Source organism: Centruroides vittatus, unplaced genomic scaffold (genome assembly GCF_030686945.1).
Source record: "Centruroides vittatus isolate TY-2023 unplaced genomic scaffold, ASM3068694v2 scaffold_769, whole genome shotgun sequence".
Classification (NCBI taxonomy): domain Eukaryota; kingdom Metazoa; phylum Arthropoda; class Arachnida; order Scorpiones; family Buthidae; genus Centruroides; species Centruroides vittatus.
This window is the reverse complement of record NW_027122717.1, coordinates 1,024,099-1,039,362: the sequence shown is the minus strand read 5'-3', so window position 1 is coordinate 1,039,362 and position 15,264 is coordinate 1,024,099. Positions and strand designations below refer to the sequence as shown.

General features: G+C 30.1%; 1 protein-coding gene across 2 annotated transcripts in view; it reads right to left on the bottom strand.

The window, feature by feature from the left end:
• Nucleotides 1-5,854: 5,854 nt before the first annotated feature.
• The window catches only part of LOC136989876 (calpain-A-like), a 51,158-nt gene continuing 41,748 nt past the window's right edge, over nt 5,855-15,264 (bottom strand). The window contains exons 9-12 of one of the 2 annotated variants that reach the window (XM_067288167.1): nt 8,456-8,570; nt 6,575-6,690; nt 6,289-6,497; nt 5,855-6,197 (exon numbers count right to left, since the gene is read on the bottom strand). In XM_067288167.1, the coding sequence (XP_067144268.1) occupies nt 6,185-6,197; nt 6,289-6,497; nt 6,575-6,690; nt 8,456-8,570 (453 nt within the window). In that variant the 3' untranslated portion in view covers nt 5,855-6,184. The remainder of the gene's footprint in view (nt 6,198-6,288; nt 6,498-6,574; nt 6,691-8,455; nt 8,571-15,264) is intronic. The other variant, XM_067288166.1, reaches the window with a different exon arrangement.

Sequence of the window (15,264 nt, the reverse complement as noted above, 5' to 3'; positions counted from 1 at the left end):
CAAGGGGAGATGCCTCCCAGGAGGTCTTTTATGGGAAACTGGTTACTATTTAGATGTTACTAGCGTGAAAAAACCCGGAAAACTCCACGTGGCAGCCAGTTGGAGAGGCGCAAACCCACAACCAATTACCAGTGTTTGGTGGTTTTATCTATTGGTGGACCTTTCTCCAGAGAGACAAGCGTGACTAGTTGTCTTTACCAGCAAAAAATTAAAAGATGCAGAGTATTGCTGAACAGTGTAAGGGAATTGAGCCAGTGCCACCAAGTGAAGCTTAAGTTTCTCTCCTGGTTGGAAATGAAGGGTGACATCACCGTGAGTGCTGGTGAAGGAGAACATGGATCAGAAAGGTATTAAGTAACATAGCATTCCTGTGCATAGAAGGAGGAAGGCTTCAATCAGATTGTCAAATGAAAAAAATATTGAATTGATTTATGTAATACCTTGAGTGCTCATAGATAGAAAACTATGGGCCAGTACCAAACAGGCTTGAAAGAGCACAATTTGATCCTTGACAGAAGAAGTGTCAAGTAGGCTTCTCAGATTTGGTGCAGTGACAAAAACTCTTCTGCTTGGCTGGATCGGTTTCACCAGGAGGATCAGGAAATCGTTATGCATAATTAATGAAATTAGCCAGTTGTCCTAGTGAAGACAGACCTAAAATAGTATTAATGACCTAGCTCAGTGGTCTTCAGGTCCTCTAAATACTTCATAAACATTAGTTTTTTAAAAAATAATAAAATTACTCTGATCTTGTCAACCAACAGTCCTTTTTATTAATATTAATATTGACAAAATGTTTGAAAATATACCAAAAACAATTCTTATTTGAGGAGAGACAAATTACGTTATTTGCAGGACTAAGGGACAAGACATTGGAATTCAGAACTGTCCCTCTGGGAACAAAGCAGTTGACAACCGAGGAATTAATGTTAATTAACATGATTATAATCAACCTCTCCATATTTCTGAAACTGATATATCTGAAAATTTTGTTTCTGTAGTCTACTTATTAAAAAGTAATTTAAAACAAAATTCTAACCACAATTTCAAAAAAGTTAACTTTATGTTCTTTCAATTTAGGTCAGTAATTATTTCAATGCTTCATGTATCATTTTAATATTAACATTTTATTAACAAATATGAATAACATTATAATTTCATTGCATAGAATTTTGTGAAACAACACACATCATGAATCATTGATTATTTTTTGTTACATTTCATGATTTAAAGCTCATGAGTTACATTAAAAACAGCAGTAAGTTATTTAGTACAATAACAGCAATAAATTCAAAATAATAAATACGTTTAGCTGTTCCATATTCAATAAATACACTAAATGTATGAAATAATATGAACTGAAAAAATTTTTTAACTTTCAAATTAACGGAAAAATCTTCAGAAAGTTTATGATTTTAATTAAAAATCATTCATTGTCTATTTATTAAAAAGTAATGTTATATTTGAATTATAATGATTCAAATACAATGCTAAGGAGATTATGTAAGAATTAATTTTTATAATTAAATTTCAAACAAAGTTATATTCAATTTTAAGATATTTAGTTATATGCATAATTATAACCTTAGTATATACCAGGCCTGGTCAACCCACGGCCTGCGGGCTGCATGCGGCCTGTCATGTTAAATTGTGTGGTCTGCTAAGTGATATTATATATCTATTAAAACTTTTGTTTCCTGTTATGTGTATACCAAAACAATTAAATAAATGAAAATTTGCATGTGTCATTGTTACAATGCGCAAGTGCGAGTACGAACTTTTGGTATAACAATAAAATCTTATTCATTTTGTATTTGTTTTACTTTAGGCAAACATGTTTTTAAAAAATTGTGGCCCACTGTAATGTTACGCGTGATCAAAGTGGCCTGCGAAACAATTTGGGTTGGCCAGGCCTGGTATATACTCTGGCCAGATGACCAAAGTGGTTAAGGTATCATCCTCTTGCTCTGGGGATCCAGGATCAAATCTGGGCAAGAAAATCCAGGAATTTTTCAAGGAGTGGTCTGTGCCAATATGTTGGGCCCTGCCCCTTGCCACCCAGCTGTCCATTGTGGGCCTGGCCAGTCCCATAATGGGCTTAAAAAATAACCCAAAACTATTTGTTAATTTTTATATTATTCTTTATTAAGGCAATATACAAATTTATGATTGCTATAATTTTCATATATTATGATATTAATTTTGTTACAAAATGTTTTTGTGATTTTTAATGATATGTAAAACTATTCTAACTTTCCTGCTTTAATCACTTAATTCATGAAAAAATAACTTTGTATTAAACTTATATGAAATACAAATAATGTAAATTATAAGTATTCAAGTTCTTGAATACTTATAATTTTTTTCATTATTATTTAAATAATTAAAATTGAATAATTTATGAAATAGTTTTACTAATTTACAGAATAATAACCAAAACACATTAATGGATAGATGTCTGAGATACAAAGATGTCATTCTGGAATACTGAGATTTGAATTCAAAGAAACAACACCTTTAAACAGCAAGAAATATTTGGATCTAATGTTTTCAGTCTATTTTAAAGACCAATGTTTCTCAACCTTATAATGACCATTGGCTCCTTTACACCTAACATTTTTTCTTTTAAGCTTAATAATTTTTATATTGTGGTCCCCCACAATAGTAGCTCAAATTAAAAAATAAACATTCAGAATTCAAAACCTTTTTTTAAATATTATAAAATGATTTTTAAATAAAATAATTATAGCATATTTCTTTTGAACTACATATATATATATGATACATACATATATTTATTTTTTACAAAAACATTTAATAAATTGGCATTTACTTTAGTGTGATTTGTGTGGTGGATGCAACTAGCAAGTTATTTAATGTCCAGTTACAATGTCACAACAAAGATTGCCTCTATTCACAGCATCAAGACAGTTACAAAATTTTGAGAGCAGACAAATAATCTAACTAAATCCAGATTTAACAAGCTAAGATGTGGGAAATGCAATAATATATAATTAGCTCTCTTCCAAAGCTGTAGAAATTTACTTGTTATTTTTGAAATTTACTTTGAGTGCTTGTATCACTTTGTAGCTCTATGAGGTTTTCTTTCAATTCCATTTCAGCATCAACTGTATACACATAACATGGATCTATCACTCAATCAGAAATACGGTATTTATATATTTATAATATCAGTGAACTAAACTTGCATATCCTCATAAAACTGTTTCAAATGTTCACTATACATAAAAATATCATCTTGTACTTCAGTAACAATAATGGCCTATGATGAAAATTGTGTTAACTCACAACATCCAATATTCAATATTATTTTTGAAAAGGCAGCACTAAATTGAAGTTTCATGGTATATATGCACTCTGTATACTTGCAATAAGCCTATATTTTAATAGTAAACAGCTTTGTGTACATGTTAAAGGTTTGATATGTCTTCATTTACAAGAAACTAATGTATGTATATTGTCTGATAACAAAAAACATTTTAGGTTCAAAATTTCCTTGCTAAATCTACTTTTGTATTTTATTTAAACATATTTTAATAATTTACATATATTTCTCTCATTATTTACTTATTGAAATTTAATCGTTTTCATATAATTTAATATTTTATTCTGACTGTAGCTCCAATAGAGTTTGCTCTGGCTCCCTAAAAGTTGATTTTTGGTTTGTGGCTTTCTTGTAATGTACTGTGGCTCCAAGGGGAGACCACATGGCCTCTGGTTGAGGAATATTGTTATAGACCATTGTCATGGAAATAAAAATGAAACTTCTGATGAATGTTAAGGATGAAAATTCACTCATCACCTCTTGAAAGTATACCTTGATTAACAATATATAACCATGGTGGCCAACTATAGCTTGTGAGCTGCTCTACTAGACTCCAAACTGTTTCTCCTGTAGATTGGATCTCTACCTACCCCTTATTACTTAGGAGTACAGGTCCAACTTTAATGTTATTCCCACATATAGAGGAATAGCACCAAAGTTGGACTCCTATCCCTAATATACATACACAATATAAGTTTTATATAAAATACCATTGCAATATAGGATGTATCTCTCAGGTATTTCTGATACATGGTATATGGCTCCTATCATGACAAGGTTTGGCCACCCCTGAAATATAGTTTAATATGAATACTCTTTTAGTGTATTTAATATATTCATGTTTATTTTAGTATATTGCACTAAAATCTTAAATTTTTCTTGTATTCAATCTTTTCAAATTTTTTTTTGTGTTTCGAATGATTATTCAAACCTGTTAATTTGTAAACAAAAAATTCCAGTGATGGTATATAAATTAGGCCAAGAATTTTATATCCAGATATTTCTCACTACTTACAGGTGTTATTTCTTTGAATATTTTAATTTTAACAACTTGTTTATTATCCAGAACAGACAAAACAGGTTATTATCCAGATGTGAGTCTAGAACAGAATCCCAGAAATTTTTAGGTGTTTTAAACATATCTATGTTGAATTCTGTCCTATATCTGGTCATCCCTATTGTGAGCTTCATCGAACCCATAATGCACATGAAAAATAAGTCTCTTTCATGCCCTTGTATAAGAACAATTAAAAAACTATTCAATAAAATTCTTTAAATTTCTTTAAAATTATTTATAAGATTAACAAATTTCTTACAATGTTTTTTATAACAATCAGTTTAAATATCTTGGTAAGTGTTTTATGTTCAATAATTTGAAAAATTTATGATTAATTTATATTAAAATAATTTTTCCAGTTCTTATTATTTATATAGTACAGATAGCATTAGAAATGAATGTATAAATTTAAAATTATTAAAAAATTCAACAATAATATGACAACAAAAAAATGAATAATACAGTAATTTACTTTTCAGTAATGCTTACAATGTATGATTAATTACAATTTGAATTGTGATTTTTATATCATAATCTCCAGATCAATAGCTTTTCGTCTGAGATTATAAATAAACATAAACTATACAAAATAAATAGCTTTCAAAAGTACAATTGTTATTTCATTATTTCATTAAATATGAAGAAATAACAAAAAAACAAGTTTAAATTACTAAATTCTATTTGTTGCTGGTTTCCAGCAATGACTCGATTTTAATTTCTGATGATGATGATCACCTTTTTTTCACTAAAATTCTTAGAACAGTCACAAATCACAGGCTTAAAACAGCAATTCTTTTATTGATTTCTGAAATATATTTCATTTTCAATAATTTAAAAAGAAGGGCCAGATGTCCAAAGTGATTAAGGTGTTAGCCTACTGTTCTGGCATTGGAGATCAAGTCCAGACAACCAACCCCAAGAGATTTTGAAGGGCAGTCTTTTCTCAATATTCCAGACCCCATCCCTCACCATCTGGCTACCTACCCTCATTGTGGGCCTGATGAGCTCATGACGGGTATGATTAAAAAGACCCTCTTAGTGTGCCCACATGGAAGAGAATTAAAAAACATGTATATAAAAATAGACATTAAATAAAAGACATTAATAAAAGGTTTGCTATTTTAAGCCTAGGGTTTATGTCTGTTTTAAAAAAATTTGATGAATGAAAAGATTTAAGTTGTCATAAGAATATTAAATTACTGAAGTTAAAAACTGGAAATTTTATTAAAATAAATGAAGTTATTTACATTTTAAATGTTAATTCTGTGAAATTTAAAACAAATTATTTATTACAAGTAAATCTAATAGATATAATGATGAATTACTTATAACTAATTTCATTTTCCTGTCTTGTTAAAAAAATAAATTATTTACAATTAGTATCTAAATAATATTAATGTGTCATTCATTCTCAAGAAACTTAACATTTTTAACATATAGTTATCAATATTATTCACATTAATGTAATCCTTGTAACAAGTGACAATGTTTAAAATGATCATTTTCAATAATAATTAAAGATAAATAGATATATCATTTTGAAAATGGTTAAATAAATTTTCAACTCATCACATTAATTACAACTTAACACTTCATAAACTAATTAATCTGAGAAACTGGGAATATGTTAAATATTAAGTTATTCTAAAATAAAAATTTAAAAGAATTACATTATAAAAATTCAAGTATTACTGTGAATGAATTTGCATTCTTTAGTTAAAAGGCGGAAGTGAATCCCACACATCATTTAGGAAAAGGCACAAATGCATAGAAAATTTTTTTTATTTTAATTCCCTGAAAGAAATAGTATTTAAAATAAATAAATAATTTATATATTTTATTTTATAGTATATATGATTAATTATGCTAATTTTGATGGACTTACTTTACTCGGAAAGGACTGTCTGCATAAATCCTAATGAGAAAGGAACCAGGACAGTTGGGCTCAAATGTGGCAGGAATTATTACATAACTTCCAGGATTCATTTCAAATCTTTTAAATATTTCTCGATAATTAATGTAAGGTCCAGAATTACCAACATCAGAATTTTTCACAAAAAAATAACGAGAAAGCCTTTTATGAGGAGTTTTTGTCTTTATAAACAATTTTCATTAATGTTAAATTAGATTTTTTTAAAATATTAATATCAAATAATTTTAAATTTTCTTACTTTATATACTGCAAAACCAATTTGTAACATTCTACTCTTGTTATGTTTCCTGCAATATTGTCGTATTTGCATCAAAGCAATAATCATGCTAATTTTTGGACATTCTTTATACACATCTTAAATTAGTAAAAAAGAAAATTGATGTTTTAATTATAGTAATGCAATTAAAATATAACTGATGTAACATAAATTTATTTATAAAGATTAGATCAGCGATTCTCAACCTTCTTAGCTCTGCGACCCCCCAAATAGTAAATATAAATAAAATTAATATTTCGCGACCCCACCCACCCAAAGAAATAATAACCAATTAAGAAAACAATTTACTTTTGTGTGTTTCTAACATAGATCCACGTATGGAGAAAATTTTAAATGAAAAACAAATGCAACCATCACATTAACTTCTTTTCTTTACATGTGTACTTATTGTAAGTAAAATGTTTATAATAAATGATTTTTTCACATAAAATGATTTCATTATTGTTTCGCAACCCCCAGGTTGAGAAATGCTGGATTAGATTACTCTCTTCACTTTTTTTCAGAAATAAAACTCTATACCTATATTGATTAATTAGTACTTTCTAAAACTATACATATTCATTTTGCTATTTTCTTATATTCATTATTTAATTAAAAGTATATGTTAGATATAATTTTTTTTAAATTAAAGGATAATTTTGTTTTATTTTATTTTATTTGAAAATTCAAATAAATAATTTAAATTTGTTCAATTAAAAATAATTAATAAACATTGTATTTGCAATGGTGGATCAAATGAAAACTGGAAAAATGTAAAAAAAAAATTTTGATTGCTTACAACAGTGGTACTCAAACTTCTTAATTGGTGGATGAAATTGTCCATTAATTATAGGTAGGTTATCCATAAATATTTTATTTATTTCATATATACAAAAAGTAAGCTTATTTCTATCGTTTGTAAGTGATGTGTGAAGTATATTCATGGGCCAGATTTAGTCTAGAGCTCCAGTCTGGGCACCACTGGCTTACATAGTCAAAAACTACTGCAGTAAGTCCTCAATGTAATCTGCCTCATATTCAACATATGTCCTCCAATGGGTCACTAACTTCTGATCTTGTTTGAGATAAAATTTGAGATACTATTCTATCCTTTATTTCCATCCTATCTCTAACTGTGTGATAGTTCAAAAACGTTTGTCACCCATTGTATATTGTATACGCATTACATGCCAGTAACAGGTTTAAGGAAGAGTAGATTTTACTCCAGTGCCGAAGTTAGGGTGGATTTCTGCATCCTTTATGTTTATCCGATCTATCAAGTTTTTATATCCTTGAAAAACATCTTACAAGGACATCATTTCAGTTCTGAAAAAGAAGTTTGTTTAACTTCTCCATCAGTGTATGAACTGCTCACACAACAACAAAAACACTTTTCTCCTATGGTATCCTGAAGTTAATGACCAGATGGAGAACATGTTGAACAGCATGGGAATTACATTGAAAATTGACAGCAATGACTTTTGCCTAAGCAAGCAATCATAATTTTTATTAAAATTTTTCTATTTGCATAAACATAATTAAAATTTTAAAAAAGTTAAATTTTTTTCATCTTGTCATTACATGCTTTTTCTCCCCAATTTGTTTAATCATCATCATAACATTTTTGTTTTTAAGGAAAATTATAGATATTAATTTTCCTTAAAACACAGCATTTAGATGATAGAGTTCAGTCTGATTTGTTTGTTTTTCTGTTTTTTATTATTATTTGTTATCTTCCCCTCTCATTTGAGGATTTTTAATTTGGAACATCAAATTTAATATTTTTAATTTCATTTACAGAATATAATTCTGATTAAAATTCAATATAATGTTAAATAATTGTAACGAAATTTGAAAGACTACCTGAAATATCTAGAACTGTAAGTAAATATTGAGGATTAAGTGAAAATAGTTCAAGATTATTTCTTGATCCTCCAGCAGTACATCCTTGTTCCCAACATCCTTTTACAGTACAAACCTGAGAATATGAATTTTAATAAATTTAATTAATATAAAATTTAATACATGGATCCTGACTTTATAATTACTTCAGAACATGATTAAATCATAACACACTTCTCTTAAGAGATTGTATTGAAAAATTTCAGTTGGTATTCAGACTGCTAAATTTCATGATTATAATAATTGACACATCTACTTATATAAAAAGTTGCTTCATCACTAATCAACACACTTGAAGAAAATGGTATCATCATGTGTTTCATTCAGCAAATTCAACATTTTTGGAATGGTTTCCAAGATGAATTTTACACTTGAACTGAGTTTTGTAGGCATGCAATTTCAAATGTTTAAAAAGCACATTTTTATATAGTCATTTTAGGAATACCAAGCTCCAAGTAGCAACAATGATAGGTTTCTTCAGACTATTCACACATGATTGTCTCAGATATTTCATTTTAGAATCTTATACTCAGGACCAGAGTCCTGCCAATAGGTGAGGCAGAGAGGCAATTGGTTCAGGTGTCGAATTGGGAGGGATACTTAAAAGGTATTATAATGTATAAACATTATAATACCAGTGAGAGGTCACTGTACTTGTATTTGTACAAGTATAGTGACCTTTCACTTAAGCAACTCTTTCAGTTACGAGACATTTTTCACTGGTCTTGGCAGAAGCCTATGGGCAATAATATCTAAAATCTCTCATTTGAAAGACTCTCTCAGCTCTACACCCCTACAAATGTTTCAGACTTTTGTATTTTTCCCTCACTTTATCATCAAGATTGTCAATCACAAGAATACAGTGGGGTCACTTTACTGTAGGTCAAACAGGTGCCCAAGAAGATAAGAAAGTAGAGAGGATTATCACACTAGATGTAATGTTTGTTTTTAGAAAGAGAATGGTTGCTGGCTACATGTTTAGATAAAACAAGTGGTAATGTCATAACTCTTTAGCAACCATTGTCATGTATATCCAGACTATTGTTCCATTCCCCTAAAGCTGTTGCCAGGTATGTATTGACTAATAACTTTGGTATGAATTTTGTCTTATAACTAAGAGGTCACTGTATATTGAAGCTGTTCTTAGGCTTATTTCAGGCACCAAAATTATTTGGAATAGTCCTACTCCAGATAAGCTATAGACTTTTTTGACACACCAAGCAGATAAAGCTGTTTGCTGCCCCCTATTTTTCAAAATTGAATCAGAAAAATACAGTTCACTTATTTATTTTGGATACAAAACAATTTTTATAGAATTCTTTTTGTGGAATTGGCATTTCACAAAAATTTATTGAAAAACTGTCTCCTAAAACAAATATTTGCTTTGCTGGTAACTAGAGCCCACCCTGCCTATATTAGGGATCTACTTTTATATATTGCTAGAAAGCCAAATCTTTCCTACTAAAGTAAACTTTTTGAAATAGACTACACATAATTCAATGATTTTGAAGAGTATAAAGTAGCTCAATTACTTAATGCATCTTTAACAGTGGAATTTTTAAAAAACAAGTGCAAAAATTTTGGACTTGTTATCCTCCTTATTTGAGGTGGCTTTAATAGGCCATCCTTGGGCAGGATGAAAGATGAGTGCTAGTATTGGAAGAAAAGATAAAAGGCTAATCTCTGATAAAGTAAACACGTGGGACAGGTGGGCTATACTGATGGTGGTTGATGTGAAAGAGTCTGTCCACATATGAGGATGGCCCATTAACTGGATTGAAAATGTTAGTGCTCTTTTTTAAAAATCCCACTGATAAAGTTGCCATAAGTACTTCAGCTACGTGACCACAATGGCTAGTACATTTTCATAAGTATAAAGTATTAATTTTAATTTATTAACAGAGTATTTCATGCCATTAAATTATGAAATATAGCTTATTAAAATATAAAAATATAATTTTTATTTACAGTTATTTTATATTCACCTTCGTATTAAATATCTTTATCCATATTTAAAACAAAAATGTATATGTAGGAAGTAAATTAAATAACACATTTCAATATTATGTATGCACAATCCTTATTATTTTGTTTTTGATCTAAAAGTTAATGCAACAATGATCATAAATATAAGAGAAAATTCAATGAGGTTTCAACTTTTAGACCTTGCTAATGCATTCTGATGAGGGTGTAAACTGAAACATGCCCATGAGGGGCAGATCTAGGTTTTTGGGGCCTAGGGCTTATTGAAATCCAATGGGGCCCCATTTACAATAAAACAAATAATACTATAAATTATCATTATTATTATATTATTAATATTAACTATTTTTTACTACGTGATAAGTGCTCACTGTTAATGAAAAAGTATTAAAAATTTATGACGATAATTCAATTTTTGTGGGCCCTTGACACTTGGGGGCCCAGGGCTTAAGTCCTATTAGTCCCTATGTAGATCCGCCCATGCCCATGGAAAATTGAACAAATATATGACAAATTTGTGTAGTAAAAGTGATTTTGGTCATTTGTGTTAAATAAAATGTTTAATTTAATAAGTTGCATATTAGGGAACATTCACACAAACCACTTAGCCCAACTGAATGGGGTAGGGGTAGGGGGTAAGTTAATGACTACCTTTGACCACTCTATTCTATGGTGGAAGATGGTCTGCATCAGGTCATGTTGCCTAGTCTCTTCTTAAAAAACTTGTTTCAAATTGCAATACAGCTGATTATCTGTTTAAAATGTATTATAGACATGACATCATGTTTGTAGAGGATCAAAGTATCAAGGAAACTATTAGCAAAAATAACATTAAGCAAAAAGGATTATCAGCAATATTGATTGAAAACTGATACATCAGCACAGGTCTATATCATTACACAGTTTTAATTATTTTATTTAATTCATTATTATAAAAAATGAGTTTTAGAAATTCAGGCATGTGAATGGAAGATAAAGAGGATAATGATACTAGTGAGCTCTAGCTGCCATCTGATACAGAGGATGCTGTGCTAGCTCAGTAGTAAGTTCCACCTGAGATGAAACCAATTTTTGGCACTCTTACTTCCAGAATATTTTGCCAATAGAGAGCAATCCTAGCACTGGCACTCTTGTCTTGTATGAACTATTTATAAACAACTTTAAAGTATATTTACTATTTACTTTGCTGTATTCAGCTTAGTATTTTTAAATAAAAATATTAAGCTCAATACAGCAAATACTTAATAAAAATACTTTTTTCTTCTTTTGAACCTTTCTTACTGCTCATTTTGTTGCTTGAGGTATTCAAAATCACTTGATACAACACTTCCAAATGTATGGTAAAGAGCTTCAGGAAAATAATTTTATAACAGTTATAAAGCTGTTAAAAAACAATTGTACAGGGTCTCCCCCTTAAAATTGGCTTGACTGAGATGATGAAATATGTTTTCAATTTTATAGTGAATTTTGATGAATATTAGTGATGTAAATTTTGTAGGTGGTATTCAAAATAAAAAACGTACGTGAACTGAAGGCAAAACATTTTTCAAAAATAGCAGATATCGATATCAGCATTTTATGTAAGGACAGTATGAACTTGATTACACATGCACAAAGATGCATAGATGAGAAAGGCAACTTTCAGCATTTACTGCAAGTTTCTGTATGTTTAAATAATTTAAAATAAAGTTTCTAATAATTGTTATTCATCTAAATTCATTTGTATTGTTTCCAGTGAGTGGGACTGATTTTCAGTTGATCATACTGTCGTACTGTATAAGAAATTTTCCATTACTGTGCTTAGCAGCAGAATAGTTCCAAAATTTTGTAATTAAGTGCATTGTAATATTTCACCACATTCTATATTTGTTATTTATAACTGATCTTTGTATTTTTGTTTCATTATGTGTTTTATGTTGTTCTGGGGAGTTGCAAAAAGTTTTTGTTATTCTTCCCTCTGGTGTTTAAATTTTAAAATAAAACAAAGTATACAATGCAGTCCATAAGTTTTAAGACTATGTTTATATAAAGTAAAAAACTTACCAGAATAATTTTTAAAATATCCTTTTCTATTAAAAATAAGTTCTATTACAGTTGATATACTATTAAGCTGTCTTTTGCAATTGTTGCATCGCTATTGAAAACTCTTCTTTTGTAATAGTTCTCAGTTGGTTATAGCAGTTTCAATTTCAAAAATGTTATCAAATTTTTGCCTTCCAATTGCAATTTTAATTTTGAAAATAATAAATAGACTGGAGATGACCATTCAGGTGAATAGACTGAGTGATCTAATCTTAAGAATTGTTTTTGAACAAAAAACTACTGCACAGTTTCTCCTGTATCAATACCTGGAAAATGAAATAGGCATTTCTTTAAATTCTCAGTTAAAATGCAGAGAGAACTATAATTTTCAACATTATAAATTCTTCTGTTATCACATGTGTGAGGGTCAAACCAAATGGAAATGGGGAAAAAACTTCCATTTTTCCCCTCTTTCAAAATTTTTGCCAATCTTATGACTGGAGGATAATTAGATACAATAATTATTGACCTCTTTGTTCCCTATCCCTTTCAGAAGGGGGGGGGCCTCTGCAATTGTTGGAATGGAGCAGCATATCTCGGGTTGGGGAGACTCTTCTGTCCATTGGATGGAATGGCCCCAGTGTCTTGAGGGTCAAACAAATCTTCTGTATTGGAGGGTTGTTCAGGATTTGATGGCTCTTTTTCTTGGTCCGTGCACCGTTACTCTTCTCTCGACACCTGTTCCCCCCCTCTTGTCCTTGAGTCACCCCTCTTTATACCCCAAATCACGTTATCTCTTTTTGCCAATTGTGAATTTTAGCGATTAATTCCTCATGACACATTCAATAAGTCCCCTGGGAAAGGAAACAACTCCGGGGAGGGAAACTACAAATCATCCTCTGGTCATAAGATTGGCAAATATTTTGAAAGAGGGGAAAAATGGAAGTATTTTTTCCCATTTCTGTTTGATCCAACCCTCACACATGAGAAATGATTTGTCAATCATTTTTAACCAACTCTGTGACAGGAGCAATGTTACCCATTTGACTTGTGTGGTGATAAAGGAAATCCTCATTAGTTAGAAATTCAAGGAACGAAATAATTGCAACTTCAAATTATTGAGTTTTGAATTATCCAAATTTACATATTTCTGTATAATATGCTAAATGCCATGTAACTAGGGTTGCCACCTATCCGGGTTTTACCTGGAGACTCCTGGTTTCACTGAGTTATCTCTGGGCTCCGGGTTTAATTAATATTTCTCCGGGCTGTGCAAGAAGGTTCTCGAATCTCCTGCTCTCTATTGTTTCATTCCCCACACCTGCGAAAGTTGGGGTGGGTAGAAGATTTCAAGTCGGTTATTCCACTGGAATAACCGACTTCGAGAATCTTCTACCCACCCCAACTTTCGCAGGTGTGGGGAATGAAACAATAGAGAGCAGGAGGCCCTCAGGGTAAGTTCCCATTATTTGAGACACTTTTGGCTGAGACACCTAAGAAGAAAGACGTGCGATCGGTGAGAAACACGTGGAGCAACGGGTACCCCTTTCCTAAAAACTTATTCCTTCTTAAGATCTTCTTATTCTCTAATCTTTTTCTATCTTAATATTAAGTAGGTTAAGAATATAGCCCATTCAAATATTTTTCAGTAATTAATCTTAAGGACAAAAATTTTAAATACCAAGATTTTTTAAATGCTGCAAAACACGTAAATGTAGAATTAGACGCCGATAAATTATATGATGACATCTGTCTTCTTAAAAAGATCATTCCTTCTACCAAATCACTCGATTTGCCAACTGATAAAAAATGGATAAAAATATTTTCCTCTAATGTTTTCACTAAACTACCCAAACTTGTTGGTAAGATTCTATCGATACCTATAAGTAATGCATACGTGGAACGAATTTTTTCGATTATGGGAAATACCTGGACAGACAACCGTAACAGGATGAGGGTTGAGCTAGTAAAGGCAGAATTATGCGTAAAGCTTAATTTTGACATGAGCTGTCGAGAATTTTATGAATTCATAAGAAAGCCAGAAAATGCAGATCTTGTAAAAGCTGCGATGTCAAACAGGAAATATACATGGAAAAATCTACATAAATAAATAATTAATTAATTACACATTTACCATTTTGTATCTTGCATATTTTTATATTTATTTGCCTGTATTTATTTTATACGTAAATTGTTAGATTTGTTTTTTATTAGTTCTTAGTTTTATTAGTTTTTTATTAGAATACTTTGTGATTATTAGAATTGTATTAAATTTATAAAACTTGAGTTTTGAATTTGGTAATTTATATAAATAAAAAAATTGTATATGTATACATATGGGTTTTTTTTTTCATTTCTTAAATCATCGTCTCCAGGTGAGACTAAGTTATGAGGTGGCAACCCTACATATAACTGATGTAATTTATTAATGAAATGAAATATGTCTACGTATATAAAAATGCTATTTTCATTAATTAATAATAATAATATAAACAAACAGCAGATAAACTGTATATGTCCGGTGAGAACCTCACAGGTTGCCAGATAAGATTTATGAAAAGTAAACCAAAATTCTTCAAAATGTAACCTAAATTTTTTAAAGTGGCCCAAAAAGTAGTAGCCTAGAGCCCTACAAATATCTCAATCTACTACTTGTAGCCCAATCTTGCAATCCTAACAACCAGCCATATTTTATGAGATAAGAGAAAAAATGGTAGTTCATGGGTAAGGTGACACCCAAAAATGTATTACTACAAAAGCAAAGC